The following is a 26,697-nucleotide window of genomic DNA, read 5'->3' as shown; positions in this document are numbered from 1 at the left end:
TCTAGAATTTTTATGATCCTTAATTTGTCACAGTTTTTCTAGATTTAGTGAATGTGAGATGTGAAACTCCAAAACCTGTTGTAATGAACTAAATTTAATTATAGCCTCCCTCCCCCCCCCCCCATAAATATTAGAGGCTCTCTTGTTATGTGACAGTGCCATTTTAGACCTGTCATGTGCCTTATTTGTATAAAACAGCAGTTCTTTTTCTTACATTGTGAGTTTTAGTTTGTGTAAGATACTGTATTATTAAAAATGTGTATTGTGTTCAAGTTTTTGTTGAGTTTTTATTAGCTGTCAAAATATCAAGCCCCATTGATCACTGGCTGGACTCAAATTACTTTACAGCTGAAAATATCCATTATAGTAGTCGTCAATTTTTTTTTTCATATTTTGGACCATTTCTTAAGATGGCGATCCTCTCACAGACACCTCCTTTCCAATCTTGATTCCACATCTGGGCTTCAAATACAGTGTTTGGTTAGTTAATAAAGGTCTGTTATGCCAGTGTTAGACTAAATGAAAATAACCTTGTTTTTATGTGATGGTTGAAGTGGCTTGGTTCTACCTGTTTTTTTTCTACACTATTTGTTTCCTTGTCTAAGCACTGGACTGTATTTTAATAATATAACTGGGGCGCAACCTACAAACCTTTTATCTGGATTTTGAATATGACCGTTCCTATCCCCAGTGTTTGGATATATTCGTTTTGCTATTATGACAATACCAATGACTAAATTTGGATCTAGGTTTGGATTCCAATCTCTCACCTTATTAAAATTTGAGGTTTTGAGATGCAGGATTTTTCCTTTCGGGAGCATTTCTAATTGGTATAAAATATTCCCTTGGTTCTTGCATCCCAAACTGTTGTTATATCTCCATGTCCCTTTGCAGTTAGGTCTGGTCCTCCTTTGTGTTTGCTGCTAATCTGTTTTTTGTGTCGTCTGCTGATGTGATTGTGGTAGAGTTTGCATTGGAGAAACACGTGATAACATTAAGCAGCCTCGTAGCATGTCATTTTTTTGTGGAAGCCCTTAATGTCTTTCATGGGACTACAAGTAGCAGAACCCGTCACTTCACCATTGTAACAAAAGTAGCTTTGCACATCATCTTGAAGTGTTGCTCATACTTCAAGTGGCTCGCAGATTGGGAACCGTGTTATAGACAGCCAACAGGTGATGGTTGGTCTCATTTGAGCATAACATGGTGGATGCCGTTAGAAACAAATCATAATTAATTATTTCCAGGAAATGAAATATGACTGTCAAGCTCAAGTACTTTGGGCTCATATAGATGGTTTGAGACCTTGCTTCCAAGTCCCTACTTGTATCCTTATCAGTTAGATGTTTTTCTCTTTGAATAGTCAATCTAAAAATGTTCACTTATCCGGCTATCTGTAGTTTGGATACCATTATAGGGCATCTGGAATTTAATAGCAGTGATACCAAAGGATTTCTACAGGAACTATTTTGAAAAGTGATAGAATTTAATAAAAATTGTTAAATTTTTTACAGGTTTTTGAACCTTTCTATTAAAAAATCTATAGCAGGGATATAATTTTCTATCAAATTTTATAGGATAGTTTTAAAATAATCTGTAAAAAAAGATAGCATTTTCTGTTAATTCTGAGAGAGTTCTCTCCCCCCCCCCCCATCAAGGTGTGTATGGATGTTCTGCTGGACATCCCCTTGGTGCAGCCTCTTTTGTGTCTAGGAGTTGGCCTTTTCCACCATGTAGAATAAGACTTTAGTTGTAAGAAGCTTCTGCATATGAAAATGAGTGTTGCACTTGTTTTTCAAAGCATGGGAAAGGAATATATAGTGATTTTGGCCACAGGCGAAAGTTTTAGTAATCAAGCTAAAAAAGATAATCCTGTGGTGCCACACACTGCAAACTCCGTAGCCTTCAGTGTATTTTATATAGATTCCTCATTTGTAGAATTATAGCTTTTCAGTTGCAAGCAGTTGTTCCTTTTGAAACTGAGTTTATATGGTATGTATTGTATTTGAATTACCTTTAATTTCACTGTTAATATACATACACAGATAACCCATGGTCAAGATCAAATGCTATTTAGTTTAATATACTTATTAACTCATATGTATGACATGTATGTTTCATTCTTGTTTTGTGCAGTACCTTGTTTCAGACACCGTCCTAAAGGAGCGTCTGGATCCGGAAACACTGGAATCATTAGGGCTCATCAAGCAGTCTCAGCAGTTTAATCAGAAATCTGTTAAAATCAAGACAAAACTTTTGTAAGTGTGTGGGGGTAGATTTTGTTGGGTGCAAGTCAATATCTTTAAATGTAGCTTTTTATAATCTATATATTTTCAAAGTAATGTTTTCTGTGTTGAAAATTTTATGAAATACTCGGTGGTTTTTAAAGTGAAATGTTTTGTTGTACTTAAATTACTAATTGGTAATGAAACATAATTTGTCCTTTTATATTTTTCATAGATACAGTAAAAGCTCTTTTATCCAGCACTTCACCAACCGGCAAGCTCTATAAACTGGCATTTCTGATCTGCAATGGAAGTCTGGTTTATAGTGTAGTTGGTGAGGGGCCAACTGGGGTGTGGGTGGGGCTGCAGGGCATGCTCTGGGAGGGAGTTTGGGTCCGGGAGGGGTTTGGGGCAAGGGGTTGGGGCACGGGAGGGGCTGGGGTGTTTGAGGGGGGTGCTCATCTCCAGCAGCTCCCCGCAAGCGGGTCCCTGCTATTGCTGACGGAGGCGCGGCCAGGCGTCTTGCAGACATGCTGCCTCCGTCCCCCCTCCCCAAGCGCTGACTCCGCAGCTCCCACCCCATCGGCTGGGAACTGGCCAATGGTATCTGCGGGGGGTGGTGCCTACAGACCGAGGCAGCGTGCCTGCTTGCAGAGGCACAGCCACCTGGCTGCGCCTCCGCCAGGAGCAGCAGGGACTGGGAGTCGTTTGCGGGGAGCCACTGGAGGTGAGCGCGCCCTCCCCATCTGGCACCCCGAGTCCCTCCCGCGCCCCAAGCCCCCTCCCGGACCCAAACTCCCTCCCAGAGTGCACCCTGCAGCCCCTCCCATGCCCTTGCCCCCCACCCCCACAGTCCAAACTCCTCCTTCTGAGTTAACTGGCATTTTTAATTTACCAGCACCCCCTCCCCCGTTTCCCCAGCGTGCCTGTTAAAAAAGCTTTTAGTGTATATGAAATTTACATCTATTTTTATTATAACCCCTAGTTATCTTTGTGGTTTCAAATATTTAAGCTTTCAATTGTAGAAAATGCTAACTTGCAAAATACTTAAAAATAAATTATTAATATCTCTGACTTAAGCATAGGCTTTTGATGTTTCCCTAAACTATCTAATGCAGTGTTTTTGGTCTTTGGATTGTAGAGAAAGGGCTCTGTATCTACATGTCTACTGTTTCATTTTCAGTGTCTATGAAGTGCAATTACAATTAATTTAGATCCCTAGAGCTCAATCCTGCAAGGCGCTGATACTCTGACCCCATCCAACAAAGCAGTTAGGAACAAGCTTAATATTAAGCATATGATAGTCCCATTGATTTAAAAGGGATTAATCACATGCTTAAAGTTAAATGTGAGCTTGATGTTTTTGTTGGTTTGGGACGTGTGCTCAGCAACTCAAGGTCCTTAGCCACTATTTGAAATGAATCTTATTGTTTTCTGCATTCTGTAGTTTTCCTAATGGTTGGAAATAAAACTATTAATTCATAAGCATGTATTCACTGTTGATAGATAAGTTTAATATTTATAAAATATTTAACCTGTATAAACTTTATTAATATGAATAGCTATCTTGTGCTGAGCTGTACACCTCATTTTATAGTGTTTAATTTCTATTTATCTAATTGCAGTTATAAACAACAGAAATTTAACTTATTAAGAGAAGAGAATGAAGGTTATGCAAAGCTGATTGCTGAACTGGGGCAAGATTTATCTGGCAATATCACTAGTGATTTAATCCTAGAAAATATCAAATCTTTAATAGGTAAGGAATTTATTGAAGCAAATATAAGTAATTATTTTCCTATATAGTCACCTTGCGTTGCTTCTGTAGAGAACCACTCTGGACAACTTTTTTGGTGTCTTTTGGGGATCAGACAGCAGATTTATGGTGCTAAGGTAACACATTGCATTGCATAATCTCTGGGGTTGTTTCTGTAGGCGGGAGTTTCTGTGGTAGTGTTAATTTTGTAAATGCTATGTATTTCAATTTACTTGTGGTGCTGAAGTTGTCAGCCCAGTTTTACATGTGGTTCTCCACAATTTATTTATTTTGGACTGATATTTAAGGATGGAGTTTTATGAAGATGCATCCTCTTTTTAATTGGTGGGAGCATGGTGACTTACCAGTGCCTTTTTTTATTAGTTTAGATACCCAGAAGAATAAATGGCTATCCAGTTAGTCTAAAAATCAGAAATCAAAGAAATGGGTATTTCTCAAACGAAATGAAAATCAGTAAATGTTGTTGGCTTCCTTCACCTAGATCCATCTGTGGTTGATTAAGTACTCATAAAGGATTGAACTTGGCAAAAGAGTCTCACCATGGGAGCCCAAGTTAGATTAAAAAAAAAAAATCTAAATCTGCTCAGATCAGCTATATATAAATTTATTTTTAGTGACTGCTTGCAAATTGGCCTTCCACATTGAGACTAAAAGTTTGATTATATGTGGCTGTTCTATATGCACATAATGCAGTACCTTGGGCAGACTAAGACCTTAAGTAATTTAGCTGTTTCAGATTTGCAGTTTCGTTAAAAATAGGTAAAATGACCACTTACTACTTTGTTTGCTTAGTATTGTAAGTGAGCAGGCAACAGGGAGGGATAGCTCAGTGGTTTGAGCATTGGCCTGCTAAACCCAGGGTTGTGAGTTCAATCCTTGAGGGGGCCACTTAGGGATCTGGGGCAAAATCAGTACTTGGTCCTGCTAGTGAAGGCAGGGGGCGGGACTCGATGACCTTTCGGGGTCCCTTCCAGTTCTAGGAGATAGGATATCTCCATATATTAAAAAAAAATATTATTTAAAAAACAGTAAAATACAGACAGAATCTGGGTTGCCTGGTAAATTAACCATACTTAGATTGCTTGTGTGTCTATACAAGCCTGTATTTTAGACCAGAGGTTCTCAAATTGGGGGTCATGACCCATTGTGAGGTTATTACGTGGGGGTCGTGAGCTCTCAGCTTCCACCCACAAAACCCACTTCACCTCCAGCATTTACAATAATGTTTAATATAAAAATTGTTTTTTTAATTTATAAAGGAGGTTGCACTCAGCGGCTTGCTATGTGAAAGGAGTCACTGATACAAAAGTTTGAGAACCTCTGTTTTAGACTGACTTCACATTCTCCTCTCCCTCCCCCTCCCCCCAATCCTACCTGAAAGACTGCGCAGGTATTGCCTCCATGCCTCATAATCTTCTAACTCCTTTTATTGCCCTGGGGGGATTTTGTAATATATGGGTTCTTTAAGAACATAGACCTCCAGGGACAGAGGAAGAGTGTGCAGTACTGTGTTTAATGTAAGACATTTCCTGATGTATACAGGTCCAAGTTTGCTTCCCTTCTTACTAGGATAGCAGTCAAAGAGTGAGATGACTCAGCAGTATTAAGGGTGGGCGATATTAAATAATCCCACTGAAACAATTAGTTTAAATTAACCTGGGCTCAAAACTGTCTTTGGACATTTCCACCAACAGTTTCCCCAGTTGGTAATCCTCACCTTGCATTATAAAGTGTGGGCTAGGAGTAGCAACAAACCTGCTGTGGAGAGCTGGAGTGAGAGAAACTGATATTTTATAATGAGTCTCCTTTCAACATATTTTACTTCCTCTGTAATTGATTGTTTGCTCACTATCTCCCTCAGCTTTTAGGCTTTCTCCCCAGAGAACTATCAGGTTCTGTTTAATACTTTTATAGTAGAGAGGTTAAACCAGGCATGTCTAAGATTACTTCCACAGGAGACATTGATAATTTAGTTTTATTTTCTACAAATTAATAAAATACTTAGCAAAATTGATAGTACTGGGGAGATAAGATATATTGAAAGTCTATGAATAAATGAACATTTCCTACACTAAAAAGATTGCAGTGGATTAGTGTGTGTCTTAATAGTTTAAAAATAGGGCTTGCCAGCCTTGAGGGAAACAATTACGTATAGGCTGCAATGGTGAGTCAAATATTCACCCATCTAATTATATGCGCTTCTCCAAGTATATATGGGGGCTGTCCTAGTTTCAGGGTAACTGTACCAGTATTTTCGCCCTCTGCAGTGCATGCCAGGAGTGCCCAGTCAGGTCTCAGTTCTTCTATTGTTACCTGTCTCTGGTAGAGACCCTTGTCCCATGCCCTTCGGATTGCGGATTTTAAGACTGCCCAACTCCCTGCCTTACACTGTCATATCCCCAGTCTGCCTAAAGGCCAGCACCTGTTCGGTGCTTTTTTTCTGAAGGCTATGAACAGTGAATTGCCCGCAGTTATAAGTTACTACACAGCTCTTTCTAAGCAAGCACATTTATTCTTAAGATAAAAGCATTACAGAGAGAACATATAAAATAACCCATAAATTGATTTAAACACACACTAAATATACCAGGAGTCACCCATCATTTTTTAGGGCCCTAGTAGGCCAATGCCTTTTCCACCTTTCTGCAAGGATTGAGGGCCTCTCATGGTGGCCCCTCTCTCCGAGTTGCATGTGATCTCTAGCCCACCGTGATACATAAACTTAATTGGATTACAATATCTGTCACTGGGCCTTGAATAAAGGACTTCAGTTGATATGCCTGAAGATTTGTGGCTTCCCTCTTTTTCAGACCTCCTGAAATCTGATACCTATCTGAGTGGGTGTCTGCCAAGCCAGATGAGATGAAAGAACAAACCCTTCAAGTCAAATACTTCTCTCTTGTTTAGAATCAAAGGGAGCATTTGTAGTAAGCGTTATTTTAGGACGTATTGTCATTTTAATTAGGTGATTCCTACCCATTAGAGATAAGAGGAACAGTTCTGAAAGGTCATCTTTGATTTTTTTTGGTCAGCAGTGTATAAAATTTTTCAGGAATGCAGAAGTGGGAGCACCTAGATATCCAGCATTAAAAAAAGGAGCAACTGATTGTCTGAATGCAGGGATCCCTGGAGGACTAGACAGCTAATACCTCTGTTTTATTAGAATTACTGTTGAAAACTAAAATTTTACCAGAGTGTTTGATTAAGGCAATTAAATTAGAGCTGGATGAAATTTGAAGAGTAAATAGCCTATCCTAGGGGTTCTATAGCAAGGACAAAGAATATGGGAGAAAGTGGGTAATACTGCCTTGTCCCTCTTTAGGAGACGTGTACAAAATCTGGTGCCACTTAAGGAAGTTTCTGCAAAAGCCAAATCTAAATCATGTGGAGGAGGTATCTGTATTCAAATCCTGTTAAAAACTGCCTCTGTGTATTGGGAAGCCACTTATGTTTGGGGCTTCCTGGGGCTCAGAGAAGAAGGATTTTGCAACAAGACCCTGTTGTTAAATATTGAGCCAAAGTTAAATTATTCTGATTTAATTAAAATGGGGAGGAGACTTCAGGCAAGAGACTCAAATTTTACAGACACTTAAGATCAGCACTGGAATGGGTTACCTAGGGAGGTGGTGGAATCTCCTTTCTTAGAGGTTTTTAAGGTCAGGCTTGACAAAGCCCTGGCTGGGATGATTTAGTTGGGGATTGGTCCTGCTTTGAGAAGGGGGTTGGACTAGATGACCTCCTGAGGTCCCTTCCAACCCTGATATTGTATGATTTTATGATCAGTAGGGAAGTGGGATAGTAAGAACCAGAGCTTTCAGGCCTCCTTTCATGTTTTAGTATTTAAGGAATAATAGCTAAATCAGATGACTGGGGAGAAGATTGCTCCAGTACCCTATAATCTACAAGGGCTGTGCTAACATCTGATAAAGTTCAGCTTCAAATCTGGCAGAGATGAATTTTGTAGTTGCCTGAGGTAGCTGGTATTGTAGGTATTTTGACGCTTGTTTTAGAAGAGGGCTATAGAATGCTTTCACTATTTACTCAAAATTTAAAATACGTTTTACAGATCACCTCTGTCTTGCATAGTTCTCTTGACTCAAAATTGGTTTTCCGTAAAATATCTGTTCCTTTGTAGTACTAATTAAGATAGTTAGAAGTACTGCAGGCATTGGGTCTGTTTTTTTTTTTTTTTTTCCAAATCATCTTATAGCTATTAAACCAGCCATTTTGTTTTCACCAAAAGCTATTTCCATGGCAATTTGAAAATTAAGATGTATTACTTACTCCTCAGTGTGCAAGTATCTGACACACAATTGGTATATTGTGGATAACCTGTGTCAGTCTTTAACTAACCAGAACTTCCTGTTTCGCAATGGTGAGGTTAACATTATACTAAAGAAAATACTTTGATCTCTTTATCACAGTGAATATTTGTATTTTCCCTTGGCAGGTGTGGCAGAAGGAACTGACTAAAAATAAAATATTTTTTTTTCAAAGTTCATAATGACTTTTTCTTGCTGAGATCTGAGTGTTAATATACAAAAATATTTAACAAGAACACTGAATTTTTAGCTTTTAGTGTAATCTAAATCTCAGTTCTATCCCTAACTTTAAAATTCTGATGTTTAATACAGCTGTCAACCTCTATATTTAATATAGTACCATAAAGCCAAAATATATACTGCTCTGTTTAGTTGTGCCTAATTATTTTGATGTAGAGAGAATTGCTTTTTATTCAAAGTAAATGGCTGAAAAGTTTTTTTTTTTTTTTTTTTTTAATGGTCCATTTGCAATTTTTCCTGATTCTAATTTAATTGTGTTGTATTAGAAAATGAGAAATAGCAGAACTGAATTTTTAACTTGTATTTTTCCCCCCAATAGGATGTTTTAACTTGGATCCCAACAGAGTTTTGGATATTATCTTAGAAGTCTATGAATGTAGGCCGGAATATGATGAATTCTTTGTACCTTTGATAGAATCATACATGTATATGTGTGAACCTCAAACTCTGTGTCATATCCTTGGGTTCAAATTCAAATTCTATCAGGTAATATAATTGTATTTTTACTATTTGAGCACCCCTTCTTCTGTCAATTCCTATTCCTGTGTAAATACAGTGATTGTAAGTTTTTGATGCTTGTTTAAGAAAAAAGTTTTCTTTCCACAAAATACAATTGGCGTGGGTTGTAGAAGTCCAATTTTAGAAATAGTACGTTTCTCAATTTATGATACTTTAACGTGGGATAACTTTTTGCATTACATTTTTTAGCCATCAGTATATAATCCAAAATGGAAATTGTTCAGTACTATATTTGAACCAAGCATTTTTTAGAGTACATTTTAAGTGTTTGACTGTATTGTCCTCCATTTGAACTTGTAAGAACTTGCAAATTTCATCTACATTAATGGAAATGGTGCATTGTTATAAACAGCAGACTAGACCCCTAAGAATGAGGAAAGCATGGCTGATTTTTAGTGTGATATCTCACCATCTTAACTGCAGAACTAGTAATTGCATGCAGTCACTGTGAGATGCGAAAGAAGATAATCTGTTGCACATCTTTCTTCATTCAGAATCAATATAGTAACAGGACCATATACAATGACAGAATTAATATCTTTGATAATGGGGATAGGGAGAGCTTTTATTAAGATGCCTGCTTTCTCTGTTCATACTGGCCCTTCTTATTTTTTAAAAGTAAGTTATACTTTTCTGTGACATTCTTGATTTGCTGTTTCTAAAAATGGTAATGCTTGTCTTTTAGGAACCAAATGGTGAAACACCTTCCTCTTTATACAGAGTTGCTGCAGTACTTTTGCAACATAATCTTATAGATTTGGAAGATCTTTATGTACATGTAAGTTATTTATTTTTCTCTAACTAAATGTTACTAGCAAGAACAATGAATATGAAATTTGGGCTTTTTTTCTTTAAAATGTTATCTGTTTGGCTTGCAACTGACCTGTTTCTCATACTGCTAAAACTGTTACCACAGAGACATTCAGATAAAAGAATTTAGATGGATTACCTGCTCCAGTCTTGCACACACTCAGCCAAAATGTGTCCCAGGAGATCCAATACCTCCTGGGTACTTCAGGCAGGAGCATCTACGGCAGGGGTCTCAAACTCAAATGACCACGAGGGCCACATGAGGACTAGTGCATTGGCCCGATGGCTGCATCACTGACACCCCCCATCGCTGCCCCTGGCCCCGCCCCCACTCCACCCCTTCCATGAGGCCCCACCCCTGCCCCATCTCTTCTCCACCTCCTCCTCCAAGTGGTTTTAATAAAATATATACACTCAGTAAAGCCCCCCGCACTGCGCTGGGCTGCACCACCACTCCACCCCTGCTCTGCCTCTTCCAGGGGTGGCAGGTTTGTAGAAATTTTGGTGGTGCCCAGAACCTGCCCCCCCCAAACTCTGCCCCCACCTGCCTAAGGCTCTGGGAGGGAGTTTGGATGGGGGAGGGGGTCTGGGGTGCACACTCTGGGGTGGAGTTAGGGTGCTGGGTGCTGGGTGCAGGCTCTGGGCTGGGGCACAGGGGGTGGGGTGCAGGATGGGTAGAGGGGTGCAGGCTCTGGGAGGGAGTTTGGGTGCTGGGTGCAGGCTCCAGGCTGGGGCACGGGGTTTGGTGCAGGATGGGTGGAGGGGTGCAGACTCTGGGATGGAGTTTGGGTGCTGGGTGCAGGCTCTGGGCTGGGGCAGGGGGTGGGGGTGCAGGCTCTGGGATGGAGTTTGGGGATAGGAGGGGGTGCAGGGGTGAGGGTTGGGGATGAGGGGCTCGGGGCATTGGAGAGGCTCGGGGCATTGGAGAGGCTCAGGACTAGGACAGAAGGGCAGGGGAAGGGCAGTGCCCTGGCCTTAGTGAGGGGGGCACTAGGACCCTGCGGCAGCAGGTGATGCCGGAAGAGCGGAGTGGAATCAGCATGAGCTGCAGGCTCCGTGAGGTATGTGGGGGCAGCAGGCGGGGCCGGGGAAGAGACCCGGCCCCAAACATTGGGGAGCAGTGCCCAGGGAGCTTAGCTGCCACATAAAATAACTCGGGGGGGGGGGTGTGAGGGGAGTTTGGTGGCGACAGGAAGTAACTGGGGGGCGGGGCTTGATGGGCCGCAGGGAAGAGCTCCGTGGGCCGCATGCGGCCTGTGGGCCGTGTGTTTGAGACCCTGATCTATGGCTTGTAGCTCATGTGGTCAGCTGGGCAATTCCACTTAACAGAGAGCTGCTAGGTGTGTTCATCAAGCCAGGCAACCAGGAAAAAGAATTTCAACAATTTGCGGGGCTTTAAAGGGGAGGGGCGGCTTCCTGTCTAACTGACTCCTGGGCAGCAGAGTTCACAACGGTGACCGGAGCGATTCAGTGTGGGTTATTGTGGGACAGCTTCTAGAGGCCAGCAACAGTCGATGTAAGTAACGCAGTGTCTACATTATCCCTATGTCAACCTAACTACATTGATCTTAGTTGGATTTCAATACTTTTTTTGTTTTGGTTTTTGAATTATTGATGGCTCTGAGGACAGTGTACAGTATAATTCTTCAGTCTTCCTTAACTTGATTAGGGTATGTTATGCATGTATCATTCTTTGAAGTGGTTCTGGGAAGTTAAAACAAAACAACAAAAACAAAAAACTCTCCCTTCTAGGGAATGAACTGATTTCTTGAGGAAGAAGAAGGGATCTAGCTTTTTCTCCTTCAAGCTTATTGATCAAAAAGTAGTTTCAGGTTATGTTAATTTTTCTTTACGTATCTTAATACCATCCATGTTTTATTTTCTCAGCTTCTTCCAGTAGATAATGCCATTCTTGAAGAACACAAACGAGAGATTGTAGAGGCAAAACAAATTGTTAGGAAACTTACAATGGTGGTTTTGTCCTCTGAAAAGACTGAAGAGAAAGAGAAGGAAAAGGACAAGGAAGAGGAAAAAACTGAAAAGGTATTTTTTCAAATGAGTTAATTATAATTGTAAACATAACATGGTCATTGCTATGAAAATTACTTTTTTGTCCTTTTAATATAGTGTATCCAGTTGTGATGATAAGTTTAATTGGCTATTTATCTAAAACAAAACCAGAACTGTAATTAAACTGTTTTCTCCCCTTAAAGCCCTATTTCAACTTCTGATGTAATTTTTGTTACGCAAGAAACCCTTCCCCCCCCAAAAGTGTTGGTTTAGTGTCTGTTCCTGAATTCATTCAAGGTTGTATATTCAGTTCTATAGTTAGGTAGTTTGATTCCCTCCCCCCCTTTGTTTCTTATCACCTTCAATAAATATCGCTCAAGGTTTGCCTACCTTTTGTGCTGGTTTAACAAACTTTGGTATGTTAATAATCTTGATAGGAGGTATCATCATGTAACCCACAATTGATTTTTAACTATGCAGGGTTTATATAATCTGTTACACACAAACTGTGCCAAAAGAACATTATTAAGGTGCAAAGTCAAGCACTTAAAAGTTAGGAATGCCAGAACTAACGTTGCCTGTGCAGTCTCATTGTGTGAGTTCATTGTGATACAATCTTTAATTATATGACCACATACTATTTTTTTCCACAGGACCTCTTTCTCATTCTGTCCACAGAATGGACAATGCTTCCTTAATGAGAAGCTATTAAATATTTTTTCTTCTCTTCACAGTTCAGTTTGTGGCCCATGCCTTATTTACTGCATACTATTCAAACTCTGTGCTGAAAACAGTTATTAGTTTCCTCCTGGGCTTTCTTGTGGTGCTCATAACTATTGTCTCTGAGTTCTTCACAGACATTAATTTATTTTCATTAATGGTTGGGGGGGTGGGGCTTATCTCCATTTTACAGGTGGGGAACTGAGGGCAGAGAGATTAAGGGGATAAGTATCCACTAATTTTGCATGCCCAGTTTGAGATGCCTAGGACCTGATTTGTCAGAATACTTAGCATTTTATAGCACATTATATATTCAAGCATAGCTCCCAGTGACTTCACATGCATTAGAATGCTCAGCACTTCTGAAAATCAAGCCCCCAGGGTGTCAAGTTGGACACCCAGAAAACGAGGAGAGCACAGTTGGTGACTACCTGTGAAAAGTTTGGTTTAAGTGACCGGCCAAGCATCACACAGGAGCTCTATGGCAGACGTAGTGATAAAATCCAGACCTCCGGGGTGGCATTCAGGTGCCTTAATCATGAGACCATTCTTTCTCTTCCTGCAAGCCCCTGCCTAATTCACTATTCACCTTCCAACTTCTGCAACAAACGAAGTGAGGATCAGATAAGACTCCTTCACTACACAACCCTGATTTGCCCCATAACAGTTCCATCCTCTGCTCTGAATGAGGCAGGGGTCCTATGGTGAAAAAATAACGTGTGATTGTGTAATTTTTCACAAGAGGGCTGAATTGTAGTTGCACAGGCAACCTTAGTATTAAGAGGAGTTGTGTTGCTGTCTCTCCAAGTTGTCTTTGAAAATCTTAGCCTAATTCTTTTGTAGCTAATATGAAAATAATCCATGATTTTTTTGCTTTTGTTATGTATGGTACAGCTGGGTGACGACATTTGAAAAGACACAGTTTAACTGCTGTGAAATAAAGTTGGTTGGATGATGGAGCATGATGGAGAGATGCTCATTACATACATTTTTAGCTGTTGTCTTCAGTGCTAGAAATTAATATTGTCTGAAAACAGACTATTGTGAAAAAATCAATAGTTTATATATTGGCAAAAAGCAGTATCCACTTTTGCCTGTGGAGATGAGTTTGGTATACTGAATAAACAGTCAATTTCAGAATACAGGTAGTGCAAGTGTTAGAGGTCACAGGACAGAGCAATGGTACTAGATTTGTACCTCTGAGAACAGTTCCACGCAGTGAATCTTAGGTGCACTGCGCTGCTGTAGCGTTTCAGTGAAGACATGCACTATAGTGATGAAAGAGTTTCTCCCGTTGCTGTAGTTAATCCACCTCCCTGAGAGGCTGTAGCTTGGTCAACTAAAGAATTCTTCCATTGATCTAGCACTGTCTACATGGGGGATTAGGTTGGCATAGCTATGCCTCTCAGGGCTGTGGGGTTTTTGCACCACAGAGATGTAGTTTTGCTGATGTATGTTTTCAGTATAGACCAGCCTTTACAGTGCTCACGTGTGTGTGTGTGTGTGTGTGTGTGTGTGTGTGTGTGTGTGTGTGTGTGTGTGTGTAAAAATAGCATTTTTCATTTCACTTAACACAAGTACTGTAGTACAATCTCTTTATCATGAAAGTTGAACTTACAAATGTAGTTATGTACAAAAAAATAACTGAATTCAAAAATAAAACAATGTAAAATTTCAGAGCCTACAAGTCCACTCACTCCTACTTCTTGTTCAGCCAGTCGCTGAGACAAACAAGTTTGTTTTCATGTGCAGGAGATAATGCTGCCTGCCTCTTGTTTACTATGTCACGTAAAAGTGAAAACAGGCTTTCACATGGCACTGTTGTAGCTGGCGTTGCAAGATATTTACTTGCCACATGCACTAAAGATTCATATGTCCCTTCATGCTTCAACCATCATTCCAGAGGACATGCGTCCGTGGTGATGATGGGTTCTGCTCAGTAACGATCCAAAGCAGTGCAGACGAAAGCATGTTGTTTTCATCATCTGAGTCAGATGTTACCAGCAGAAGGTTGATTTTTTTTTCAATTTTTAAAAATTTTTTTTTGGGTGGTTGGAGTTCTATAGTTTCCACATCGGAGCATTGCTCTTTTAAGACTTCTGAAAGCATGCTCCACACCCTGTCCCTCTCAGATTTTGGAAGGCACTTCAGATTCTTAAATCTTAGATCAAGTGCTGTAGCTATCTTTAGAAATGTCACATTGGTACCTTCTTTGCATTTTGTCAAATCTGCAGTGAAAATATTCTTAAAATGAACAACATGCTGGGTCATCATCCGAGACTGCTATAACATGAAATATATGGCAGAATGCGGGTAAAACACAGAGCAGGAGACATACAATTCTTCCCCAAGGAGTTCAGTCACAAATGTAATTAACACATTTTTTTTTTTAACGAGCATCATCAGCATGGAAGTGTGTCCTCTGGAATGGTGGCCTAAGCATGAAGGGGCATACGAATGTTTAGCATATATGGCACGTAAATACCTTGCAATACCGACTACAAAAATGCCATGCAAACGTCTGTTCTCACTTTCAGGTGACATTTTAAATAAGAAGTGGGCAGCATTCTCTCCAGTAAATGTAAACAAACTTGTTTCTCTGAGCGATTGGCTGAACAAGAAGTAGGACAGAGTGGACTTGTAGGCTCTAATGTTTTACATTGTTTTGTTTTTGAGTGGTTATGTAACACAAAAAAAATCTACATTTGTAAGTTGCGCTTTCACTATAAAGATGTATTACGGTACTTGTATGAGGTGAATTGAAAAATACTATTTCTCATTTTTTACAGTGCAAATATTTTTAATAAAAAGAATATAAAGTGAGCATTGTACACTTTGTATTCTGTGTTGTAGTTGAAATCAATATATTTGAAAATCTACTACAAGGTGGCAAATCCGCGGGACGGATCCAAAGCCCTGAGGGGCTGGATCCGGCCCGCGGGCCATAGTTTACCCACCCCTGCTCTACTGGAAGAATAGAAAAGAATACCACCTGTGCCCCCAACTCTTTCACCCTCACTACAAGAGCTCTGTAGTCACTAGTGATCTGCTCAAGGTCATACCTGGTACTATAATATAATGTCCATGTGGGTGAGGAGCAGAGGGTAGTAGTCAGAGGGACAGATGAGTCACATCAGGCTTTCTGTAATGTTTCAGCTGCAGGCTCCAAGCATGCAGCATGCGTCCATGGACATCAAGTCAGGTTGGCAGATGGATGCCTCATCCCCTTCCAAAGGGGGGCAATGGTGGTCGGGGACTCCTATTTTTCCTCCTCTTGGGTGTGGTGGCCGTAAGCCTGCCAACCTTGGGGGCAGATGGCTCCTCTTCCTCAGCCACCGGGGTCTGCTCCTTTCTTACTGTTGCCAGTACAGCATACCTGTTCTTCACCTCGATGGATGAGGGACCTGCATGGGAGGGGAGCACTGTCTTCTGCCTGAAGTAGCCAGCAGATGGTCTTCTCCCTATAGAGCAGCTGGTTCTCCTTCCTCCTCTGGTGTAGCTATATCTTTTCTAGTCGGCTAGCGTCCTCCATCCTGGATGTTTCTTTTTGCATTCTGCTGATGAAGTCCTGCTGCTCCTGGATGCTACACAGATGAGCCACCATCTCCTTTCATTTTAAAATGCAATATTTGGCAACCTAATTTTACTTGCCATAGAATTAAGTTCCAGATTCTGTTTCTTTTAGAACATATGCTGACATCAAAACCGCAGTATACAGCGTTGTATAGGAGGTGATTTCTTCCACTATTGAAAGGGAAACTTACATTTTCAAATTCAGATCCTGGCATAAATATTTAAATAATACTTTAAATGTCTTTAAAATTATGTATTTTCAGTTCATTGTAATGTCTAAATACACCCTTAAGTTCAGACTTTTCATTTTTCTAACAGCACTTTGTACATTGTAATGGTATTTAATATAAATTTTCCTATTAAACCAGAAACTCAGTCCCATTTTTCAAAACAATATTCACTGCTGCAAGGAACAATACTCTAGAATTAGTATTTAGGTTTGATTATGATTGTGTTGCTGAAGAGTGTGATCATATCTTACAAATATTTTAAATAAAATTTTAAAAAAATGTATAATAGGAGTATTTACCGTATGGTAAAATACATTTGAAATAATGATGGTGCATAGAAAACAAATTATGTCATCTTGTAGATTTTAATCCTTCTACTGAAGAGGAAACACGGGGAGGTTTAGGAATGCATTAAATTTTTCATTTGAATTTCTTGTTTGCTATCTTTTTCAGCCACCTGACAACCAGAAACTTGGTTTGTTGGAAGCTTTGTTAAAAGTTGGTGATTGGCAGCATGCACAAAGTATTATGGATCAAATGCCTCCATTTTATGCCACTTCACACAAGCCTATTGCCATTGCCCTTTGCCAGCTTGTACATGTGACCATTGAGCCTTTGTACCGCAGGTAAGATGAACAGCTGCCTTGCATTATTAAATGTTGGGAAATTGTACAGGATAGGTAGAGAATGTATTCATCATGTTTGCAGACTCTGTAAGGCTGAGAGGTGTTGCATTTCTTTGTTAGGACAAGATTAAAATACATTATGAACTAGATTGGAGAAATAAGCTTAATTTAATAAGGACCAATGCAAAGGAGTTAATATAGGATGGAATTTGCCTGCCCTTGCTAAATACCCGGTAATTGAGCTGTGTATGCGGGGAGGGAAAAGGGAAGAGAAGCGTGGGGTCATGAGATTCACCATACAGCCTGGACCTAGGGCTATGGTGTACACGTGCTAACAGTACTCCAGCTTCTGGGTTTTAATAGCTCCTGTTACTTTTCTATACCTCCTCCACTAGGGGAGAATCCCACTGATTCTGAGAAAATGCAGATTTCCCCCGGCATGCCTCCAACACCAGCCTAGATGTTAGCCTAGGTTGGCATGCAGACTATTGTCCTTTATGGAGTGGTTCTGGTGGCATGTGAATTTCACCCATAGGAAAGAATAATTGAATGTATAAGTGAATTCTAGCTAGCCAATAATACAAGAGAGGAAGACGTGAAGTTGATAGTAGATAATACATTGAACAAATCAACAATATGAAACTTTAACAAAAAAATGAGAGAATCAAATACTGTATTGGGGTCTTGCTAATTTGTGTAAGTAACATACATGGGACAGTCACTCCACTCTAGTAAGTAATGGTTAGGGCCAGTGTTCCCTCTAATTTTTCCCAGGCATGTGTGGAATGAATTTTGTTATGTGCACCAATATGGAGGGGCTGGGCTGAGGGGTTTGGAGTGTGGGAGGGGGTCTCAGGGCTGTGGCAGAGGGTTGTGGTGGGGAGGGTGAGGGCTCTGGGGTGGGGCTTGGGATGAGGGGCTCCGGGCTGGGGCAGAGGGCTGGGGGGCGGGGAGGTGAGGACTCTGGCTGGGGGTTCGGGCTCTGGGGTGGGGCCGGGGATGAGGGGTTTGGGGTGCAGGCTGCCCAGGGGCTGCAGCGGGGAGAGAGGACTACCCCCAGCTCTCTCTCCCCACAGCAGCACTTGGGCTGGGGTGGGGAAGGGCAGGTCCGGGCTGCATCCGGTGGAGAGATGCGCCTCTCCCCTCCGCAGCCCTGAGCGGGGATTAATAGGCAGCTGCGTGGCTGTGCAGCTTGGAGGAAACGTAGGTTAGGGCTCCGTGTTTGTCTTGGAGGTTGCGGAAGTCACAGATTCCATGACTTCCCGCGACCTCCGTGTCTTCTGCAGCGGCCATTGTGCCTCACCCCAGGATTGCCTGAGGAGCTGGCCCGGGGGACAGCCACACCAGCTGCTGCTGGAGTGGCCCTGGCGCCAGCTATATCGGCCACTGCTCTGGTGGCTCTGGAGACCGCCTGAGCAGCAGTCCTGGGGCGGCTGGAGCAGCTGCTGGCTCTGGCACTCCCCCCAGTGGAGGCCAGAGCAGCCACTGGCCCCCCAGGGCTTCCCCCCACCCCGGCAGCTGGTGCCATGGGCCCCCCGGGACTCCCAGACGCTGATGCCATGAGCTTCTCCCCCTCCCCCCCGGCAGCTGGTGCCATGGGCTCCCCGGGGCTTCCCCCCCACACCTTGGCAGCTGGTGCCGCGGGCTCCCCTGGGGCTCTTCCCCCTCTCCTTTCCTCCCGCTGCTGGTGCCACAGGCTCCCCCCCTCCTAATATTCAATCAGGGGTATTTATGATATAAGTCATGATCAGGTCACAGGCTGTGATATTTTGTTTCTTGCCCCGACCTGTCCATGACTTTTACTAAAAATACCCATGATTAAATCATAGCCTTAGAAATGGTAGACGTCAGTTATAATACTGCATTCAGTCTTGGGTATACCAGTGTAAAAAGGGAGAGGGAAGACTTGAATAAATCACATTGCCAGCCTAGCAATATGTAAAGAGAGGTTAGGGAGAAGTCAGAAGATCAGTTATTCTCGTTAATCAACAAGGACGGAGCAAGAAATAACAGCTTTAAACTGCAGCAAAGAAACACTTAAACATATTCCCAATGCTTAGAACAGAGGTTCCAAAATCTTTTTTTCACTTTGCCCCTCATCAGAGATTCATGTCCACATATGCACACCCTCCTCCTCTCCCCCCCCCCCCCCCCAGCTACAGGACAGGGATACCCCAGCGAGCAGAAGGTAGTGAGTGCCTGGGAGGCCGCAAGGGATGGTGGGTGGTGGATGCCTGCGGCAGCTGGGGATGCTAGGTTGCTCTTCGTTCACTCTCACCCCTCCATCGCGTTCACCCCATCAGGCTCAGCTGCCCCATCCTTTATCTCCGTGGTCTCCAAAGTGGGGTGCGCAAGAGGATCCTTGGGGGTGCGCGGCAGGAGGAGCGCTTTTTTTTTGTTTTTGCTTCGTCTTCAGTTCGGGCGGGAGTCCGAGTGGCTTTTTTTTTTTTTTGCTTTGGCAAAAATGGTAGAGCCGGCGCGGCAGGGGGTGCGTGCTCAAAATTTTTTTACCGATAGGGGTGTGCGATCAAAAAAGTTTGGAGACCACTGCTTTATCTGCTGCTGAACCCAGAGAGATTGTTGGCAGCTGCTGGGGAAACTCCGCCTCTTCTGTGCTGCTGCTTTCTGATAGTGTGAGGCTACAGCTGCAGTGAACCCTGCCATTCCTGCCAAATGTGGCTCCCTTGCAATGTGCATGCACCTCAGAATTTCTAGTCAGGCGATAGCAACAGCCTCCTAATGGTATCACGCCAGCCCCTTAGTTGTGCCTACCTATTGCAATCCCAGGGGGATGCCCCACAGTTTGAAAACCAATGGTTTAGAATATCTATTTAAAAGTTTGGCAATACAATAAGCTATCATATGAGATTATAGAATTGCCATCATTGGAGTTACCAACGGTTTGCTAGGTACCATCTATCAGATATATTTTACAACTAATCAAAGCACTTCTGTCCTGATACAGGGTAATAGGCTAGATAATTCAACAGGTGCCTTCCAACCCAAATGTTTTGTGTCTGTGTATAATTTTGGTGTGGGAGAAATGTATAAGGGATCAAGTTGTTGATTTTTCCCTCTTTGTCTAATTCTATCTTCAAGTACATATATGCTACTCTCAATCAAGTTAGTATGGGTTGTACATGTGTATTTAAGGCAGAATTGATTCATGTTGTCTGTTATAAGTTGATCCAGCTGCTGGGCACCATGCGCCTATAAGCCATCTGGATCTTCATTGAGTTTAATCATTATTCCTAGTTTTGCATCTACAGGGCACATTCCTGGGTTCAGACTTTTTATCTGAGCCCTTCCTTGTGCTCCTGTGTTGAGTCCATTTTTTCATGGGGATGGCTTGGTAGTTGAGAGACTGTCAGTGGCCCTAGATGGTTATCTTTGTGGTTTCTTAGAGATTGTCCTTTAACAAGATAAGATATCAAATGCTCCTGGGTAGGATAGCTGACTGGAATACATCATCATACCCTTGAGCAACGTTAGATGTGAGTTCAGCACATAACACAAAATGGATGTCCTAATCCAAAATGGAGTTCATAATTTGATTGACATATCTCACTCTGCCACTCACAGTAAATACAGTATTTGTGTACGGTATCTTTCTGATCTTATGTTAATATGTTTAGCTGGTAAAGCAGTTTTCAAGTTTTGTATATAATATTGACTTCACTGCATTTCTGTTTACTATTTTTTTAATAATTTTTTTTTAGTCTAAACTCGTTTGAGAGTCATGCAAACAATAAATGTTCATTTTTGATATAGCTCAGGTCAATACTGTTACCCAGTCCTGTTCTGATTATTAAAGCAAATCTTAAATATTGGACAGTTCAAAGGACAAGTTCAATTAAAATAAGAATATTTCACTTAATATACTTAGATTTACTTTAAAGACAATATTTATTTAATGTGGAGTGAGTTTTTTACCATATTAAAAATGAGGTTTTTATAAAATATTTTGTACCCACTGGTAGTGATCTTGCAGGTTTTATTTAATTATGTAGCAACAGAGTCCCTTTGATAAGAAGAGGATTTGGGGATGAAATCCTGATCTCATTGTAGTTAATGGCAAAACTCCCACTAACTTCAGTGCGGCCAAAATTTCACCAACTCAATCCAGAAGACTCTAGTACACTGTTGCATTGAAAAAACCACTGAGAAAATAATATAGAACCATAGTAACTAAAATCAGTTAACTAATAAACTAAATTGTTTGTCCTGACTGTAAAAGTGAATAGTCCTCATGTAGAATGTGAAATTTTATACTTCTGTTTTCACAGAGTTGGAGTACCTAAAGGGGCTAAAGGGTCACCAATTTCCAATTTGCAAAATAAGAGAGCCCCAAAACAAGCAGAAAGTTTTGAAGATTTGAGGAAGGAAGTGTTCAACATGCTTTGTTATCTTGGTCCTCATCTCTCCCATGATCCCATTTTATTTGCAAAAGTGGTTCGCTTAGGAAAAGCATTTATGAAAGAGGTTGGTAAGAGAGAGCATCTTGTCTAAAGTTTTTGATGGAAACATACTATTCACGTACGATGACAGCAAAAGATATTTTATTAAATACTTGTGATGTGTTCACATGCTGAAACAGAAAATGTCCGAACAGTTTTTAAAAGGACAGTCTCCCTTTGCTGTTCCCACCCATTGATCTCTTTTATTATAACTATTTTACAATGTTATCTTTTGTGTGGATAGATTTTTATGAAAAAAGACTATACAAGTTCATTGAAGCTTTTGCACTGGAAAAATGTGAAGGTCTTCCTGAAGGCCATGGTGAACAATAGACCAACATGGGACCAATTTTAAAAAGTTTGTTTCTCCTCATCTGTTAGGTATCATGGAGAGTGGGGGATGTGCTTTTTCTCTCCCCTTCAGTGAAAGTTGCCAAATCAAACCCCCCATCCCAGTGGTTGGATATGTTGAAGAGCTGCTATTTTCTAGCTGGACTGCCTCCACTGCCACCATGATGCTGCCATACGGTAGCCATAGAGGCTACCTCTCATATGCTGCTGACAGGGATGGGTTTAATTCAGAGGGCTATGAAACCTTCTAAATCCCAAAGTAGCTCACTTTATTTTCAAAGTGGATCCTTTTGGGTGCTATTTTGGCCACGGACCTTACTTTTCCACAAAGTGAGTGTCAAGACTGTATAGTGATTTTTTTTTATTTAAAAAGGGCAAAGGGGAGTTTTTTTGTATTATGAACTCTCTTGGAATGTAGTCTTCAGATCAAGTCAAGGCCCCTGGGTTGTTTTTGCTTCTGTTCCAGCAATGTTCTGTTTGATACAATACAGGTTTGGCCACTTTGCTGACCTGCCTCATCTTTCAGGTCATCAGTTCAAAACTATAAAAACAGTTGAAGCTTAAAAGTGAAAATGAATAATATTTAAAACTTGGTGTGACTTGCATCTTTGCACTCTACAATTAGTGGCTTGCCCACTCCTTTCCTCTCTTCCCCCTGCTTTTTCACTGGTTGCTGTGCTCTCTTAGGATATGTCTACACTTCATTGTAAGCTCAGGGTTCGAACTCTAACCCAGGGCTTGGACTCGGGGTCCCAGGACCCCATGGAGGTGCAGGGTCCAAGCCAGAGTCAGGCGGGGACCCAGAGTTAAAACTACATTACTTTGCAGTGTAGACACATTCCCAATGGACTTGTGCTCTGGAAATCCACCAACAGCATCCCACAATCCAACAGGCTGACTTTCTTTTGTCCTTTGGACAGTCAAGTTTGGTGGATAGTCAGGTTTCCCCATACTACAGCACCAAAAAAGGGGAGTGTAGCCACTGAGGCCCCAGATTGGGACCCAGGGTTCAACAGTTCCTAACCTGGTGTTACAATTGAGTATAGATGCTCAAGCCTAGGTTAACAAACCCAGGATCTGCTAATTCAAGTTCTACTAACCCTGAGCTTACCTTGCAGTGTAGACATATCCTTATTGGCCAGATACCTTGAGTCAAATAACATCAAATGCTCGCTGACTCAAACTACAGCAAGATGAATAATCCAGTATCTTCCATTTCCAGTAGTAGTTGCAATAATATTATATAATTTTTAATTTCTCCTGCCATTCTCCCTCCTCCACTTGGATGGATGGTATTATTCCTTTACATCCTTATCAGAACAATGAGAAAGCCCAGTGACTAAAACTGCAACTTCCCTAGCACATCTCCCGCCTGCCTACTTCTGGTGTAGAAGACTGGAATTTGAATGAAAATGTGTTGCATGCCAGTGCAGAGTATTGCTATTGGACTGCCAATACTAAATTCATATAAGCCGAGGATTTTGCTTACAGGCCTTGGCATCTTATTTAGAATACACAGACTTCTTTTAATCACAAATTTAAACCTGTGACAGAGCCCTTCTGGCTTGCAAGGTACTTAAGTTGAGTAATTGGCAGTTTACTGCGTGGTGGTGGTAATTTCTGATGAGACTTGTAAGAATACCCTGGTCCTGGCTTCTCGGACATCTGAACCCATGCACTTCTTATAGGTATCAGGGGTTTGTCTTGGTGTCCTAGGTCAAAAGTTCCCCTTCTCTTATTACTGCATAATACTTTTTTTTTAGTGCAAAACTAGAGGTTTTGTAGTTAAGCATTCAATAAATGGGAAATGAGAGAATTCCAGTTGAACATGCAACAAGAATAGTGCCCCTTTTGAATATATGCATGAGGATAATAATCAGATATTGTATTTTTAGAAATAGTTTAAAAAGTGTAATAATTTTTTATAACCTTAGAGGCACATGAACTATATATCTTGTAATACTGAGTACAAGTAACTGTGAGAAGTACACACACATACCATATGCTACAAATGCAGTATAGTAAAATTCTTTCTGACTTCTGATGGCAGAATCTTTGGTCACACACAACTTTTTTAACAGTTCTGTTGATGCATGAGCTGTAAGAGAATCCATCTCTCTCGTCTGTGCTGTGCAAACAGGAGTAAAACATAATACAGTAAAAGCCATGTTATTCGGCATGTTGGGGGAATGGAGGTTGCCAGTTAGGCAAAAATTCCAGATAACTTAAGGGGCTCATGGCTGAGGTTGGAGTGTGGGAGGAGGTGTGGGGCATGGGCTCTGGGTGGGAGTTTGGGTGTGGGAGGGGTTCGGGGCAGGGTGCCGGATCTGGACGGAGCTCACCTCGGACGGCTCCCTGCTGCTCCTAGGCAGAGGTGTGGCCAGGCAGGTCTGCACACTGCCCCTGCCCTGCCCCGAGCGCTGGCTCCGCAGCTCCCATTAGGTAGGGACCACCAAGGTGAGTGCCACCATTTTCCGGCACCCCGAAATGCTGGTTTCTAGAGTTTTCTGATTTATAAAGTGCCGGAAAACACAGCTTTTACTGTAGAAACTTTTTTTTACCCGCAGTTGTGCAGACAATGAAATACACGTGTAGTTGTCAGATAGTGCTGTTTTTTCAGCATCACTTTTCAGAGTAGAACTACACTTAGCAGGCATAAGGTGTGTCCTATAATAATGTCATGGTAGTGGTGCAGGCTAACAGCTGTAAAATTCAAAATTTATGTTGTTACTATAAAAATTTGCTCTGATTTTAGAACAGTCAGATCTGCATGAGTGGAGGACAGGTATTAGTCTTAACTTTTTTTTTTTTTTTTTTTTTTTTTTTTTTTTTTACCATGGCATTTGTGTTTTTTTTTTTTTCATTTTCTTAAATGAGTCACTGAAGCAAAAAATCATATTTAATGAACATCACATCTATTTTACTAATAACACCTTAGAATATTGAGAACATTATTAAAGATCTCAGCCCACTGACCCTTTAACCCACTTTACAAACTTATCTTACATAGAAATAAGAAACCCAGACTCCTCTAAGGGCTTGTCTACACAGGGACACTCAAAAATTGATCTGAGTTAACTAAAGGTGTGAATTTAAAATGGATTAGTTAAACTGCATTAAGCCTCTGTGTGTACACTCTCATTAACTAAAGTGAATTAAACTAAACTGAATTAAGGCCATTTTTATTCTGAATGAGTGTGTCCACACCGTGATTTAATGCAGTTTAAATAATCCATTTTGTATGGCTCCAGTTCAAAATTACACTGAGATACAAGTGTGTTTAGAAGGCTATCTCAAATGTGGCTATGTTCTATCCTCTCCCTTCTCCTCCCCTTTTTTCTCATTGCCTCTAGTTAGATTTTGTTGGTTCTAGCGGTCCTATTTTAATCCCTTCCACCCAGATGGTTTGCAGATTCTCTTGAGGTGGACTAGTTGAAAATGAAATACAGTAAATGTATTTTACCCAGTTTTCTAAGATGCCAGTTGACACGGTGAGTAATAATATGGCCACCTACCTGCAAATAGGAATCAAACAAAACTGTAATGCCAGCCTCATATAAAGAGAGTTAAACTGGCATTATATTATACATATGCATAAATCTGAACAGATATTACAGTAAATAAGCCTAAGAAATTTAGACAAAAAATGAAGTGAGTGCCGGTTTATTTTACCAAGCAAATATAACCTTGTAATTTCACTCTTAGCTGGATAGAATAATAAACCTGTACAGTAAATTCCCTGTAATCAGAAATTAGTCTTTTATGCTTTAATTATGAGGTGGGACCATTACAAGTTATTATGCAACTGTACATCACTTAGAGAAGTGCAACTGTACATTTTTATTAAAATTTTAATATAACTTCGTAGTCATGATTCAGGTAAATGTCACCATTGTCCAAGACCTTTTACTGAAATGAATTTTTTTCCATGCAACTCAAAGATAAACTATCAAGTACTCTACAGATATATATTGATATAGTATTGTGTGCTATATTGGATATAGCTAAATGTGTCATGTTTAAATATTGTTCTACCATAGTCAGTGGCCTAGTATCTTTCATCTATTTTTTTCTGTTCACAATTTTTGTGACTTGTAGTTGATTTGTAAAAGTAGAATTATTGATACCTGTATTTAAGGACATTTTTTTTTAATGGGAGGCTTCAACTATGAATATTGGGCTGTGGTGCTTTCTGTTAGATTGGTCTAATCATCTGAAGAGGTTGTCCTGGTTTCTGGGAAGAAGGAATGTTTGAAAAAGTAATTCACAAATGTAAGAATATACTATCATATTTGTTTATCATGTCAAAGATCCATTCTTTACTTATGTTAGACACTTCATATTATTCTATTTTGTCATTTTAGTGGAAGATTCAGTATTTGAAATATACAAATATGATAGTTTAAGATACATAAATGTTATGCTTATGACAAGGATGAGCAACATTATAGCTGTTTGCTTTAGGTTGGAACTTCGAAGAAACTGAACAGTGAGGACAGAATGGTTAAGGTAACATAGGGAAAGTTATTTTTAATGCATATTGCAATCAGCATGTTATGTCAACTGTTGAAGTTTTCCCATTCATACTTAATATACATGATTGAAATATTTATAACCACAGTGGTTTTTTAGAAACTGCCAGCTGACTAATCATACAGTAGTTGATAAAGCCAGGCTTCTAATACTGCAAACCTGGCTTTTGTGCTCAAACTTAACTGTAAAGTAATCTGCACTTTGTTGTTAACTTAATATACATTCAACAGGAGTGGGGCAGGATAAGAGGGACAATGAGGACTAAAAAACTTGAATAGATATTATTTCCCAAAGGGTGGCTATT

At 40.7% G+C, this 26,697-nt stretch overlaps 1 protein-coding gene across 1 annotated transcript in view; it reads left to right on the top strand.

Moving 5' to 3' along the window:
- THOC2 (THO complex subunit 2) overlaps positions 1-26,697 on the top strand; it is a 114,693-nt gene that overhangs the window by 34,557 nt on the left and 53,439 nt on the right. Inside the window, exons 6-13 of the mRNA XM_065410718.1 lie at positions 2,137-2,258; positions 3,851-3,984; positions 8,884-9,050; positions 9,769-9,861; positions 11,781-11,936; positions 16,880-17,052; positions 21,339-21,534; positions 26,325-26,369. Of these exons, the coding sequence (XP_065266790.1) occupies positions 2,137-2,258; positions 3,851-3,984; positions 8,884-9,050; positions 9,769-9,861; positions 11,781-11,936; positions 16,880-17,052; positions 21,339-21,534; positions 26,325-26,369 (1,086 nt within the window). The remainder of the gene's footprint in view (positions 1-2,136; positions 2,259-3,850; positions 3,985-8,883; positions 9,051-9,768; positions 9,862-11,780; positions 11,937-16,879; positions 17,053-21,338; positions 21,535-26,324; positions 26,370-26,697) is intronic.

The sequence above is a fragment of the Emys orbicularis genome, chromosome 9, assembly GCF_028017835.1.
Source record: "Emys orbicularis isolate rEmyOrb1 chromosome 9, rEmyOrb1.hap1, whole genome shotgun sequence".
Classification (NCBI taxonomy): Eukaryota; Metazoa; Chordata; order Testudines; family Emydidae; genus Emys; species Emys orbicularis.
This window is presented reverse-complemented; position numbering and strand designations above follow the sequence as displayed.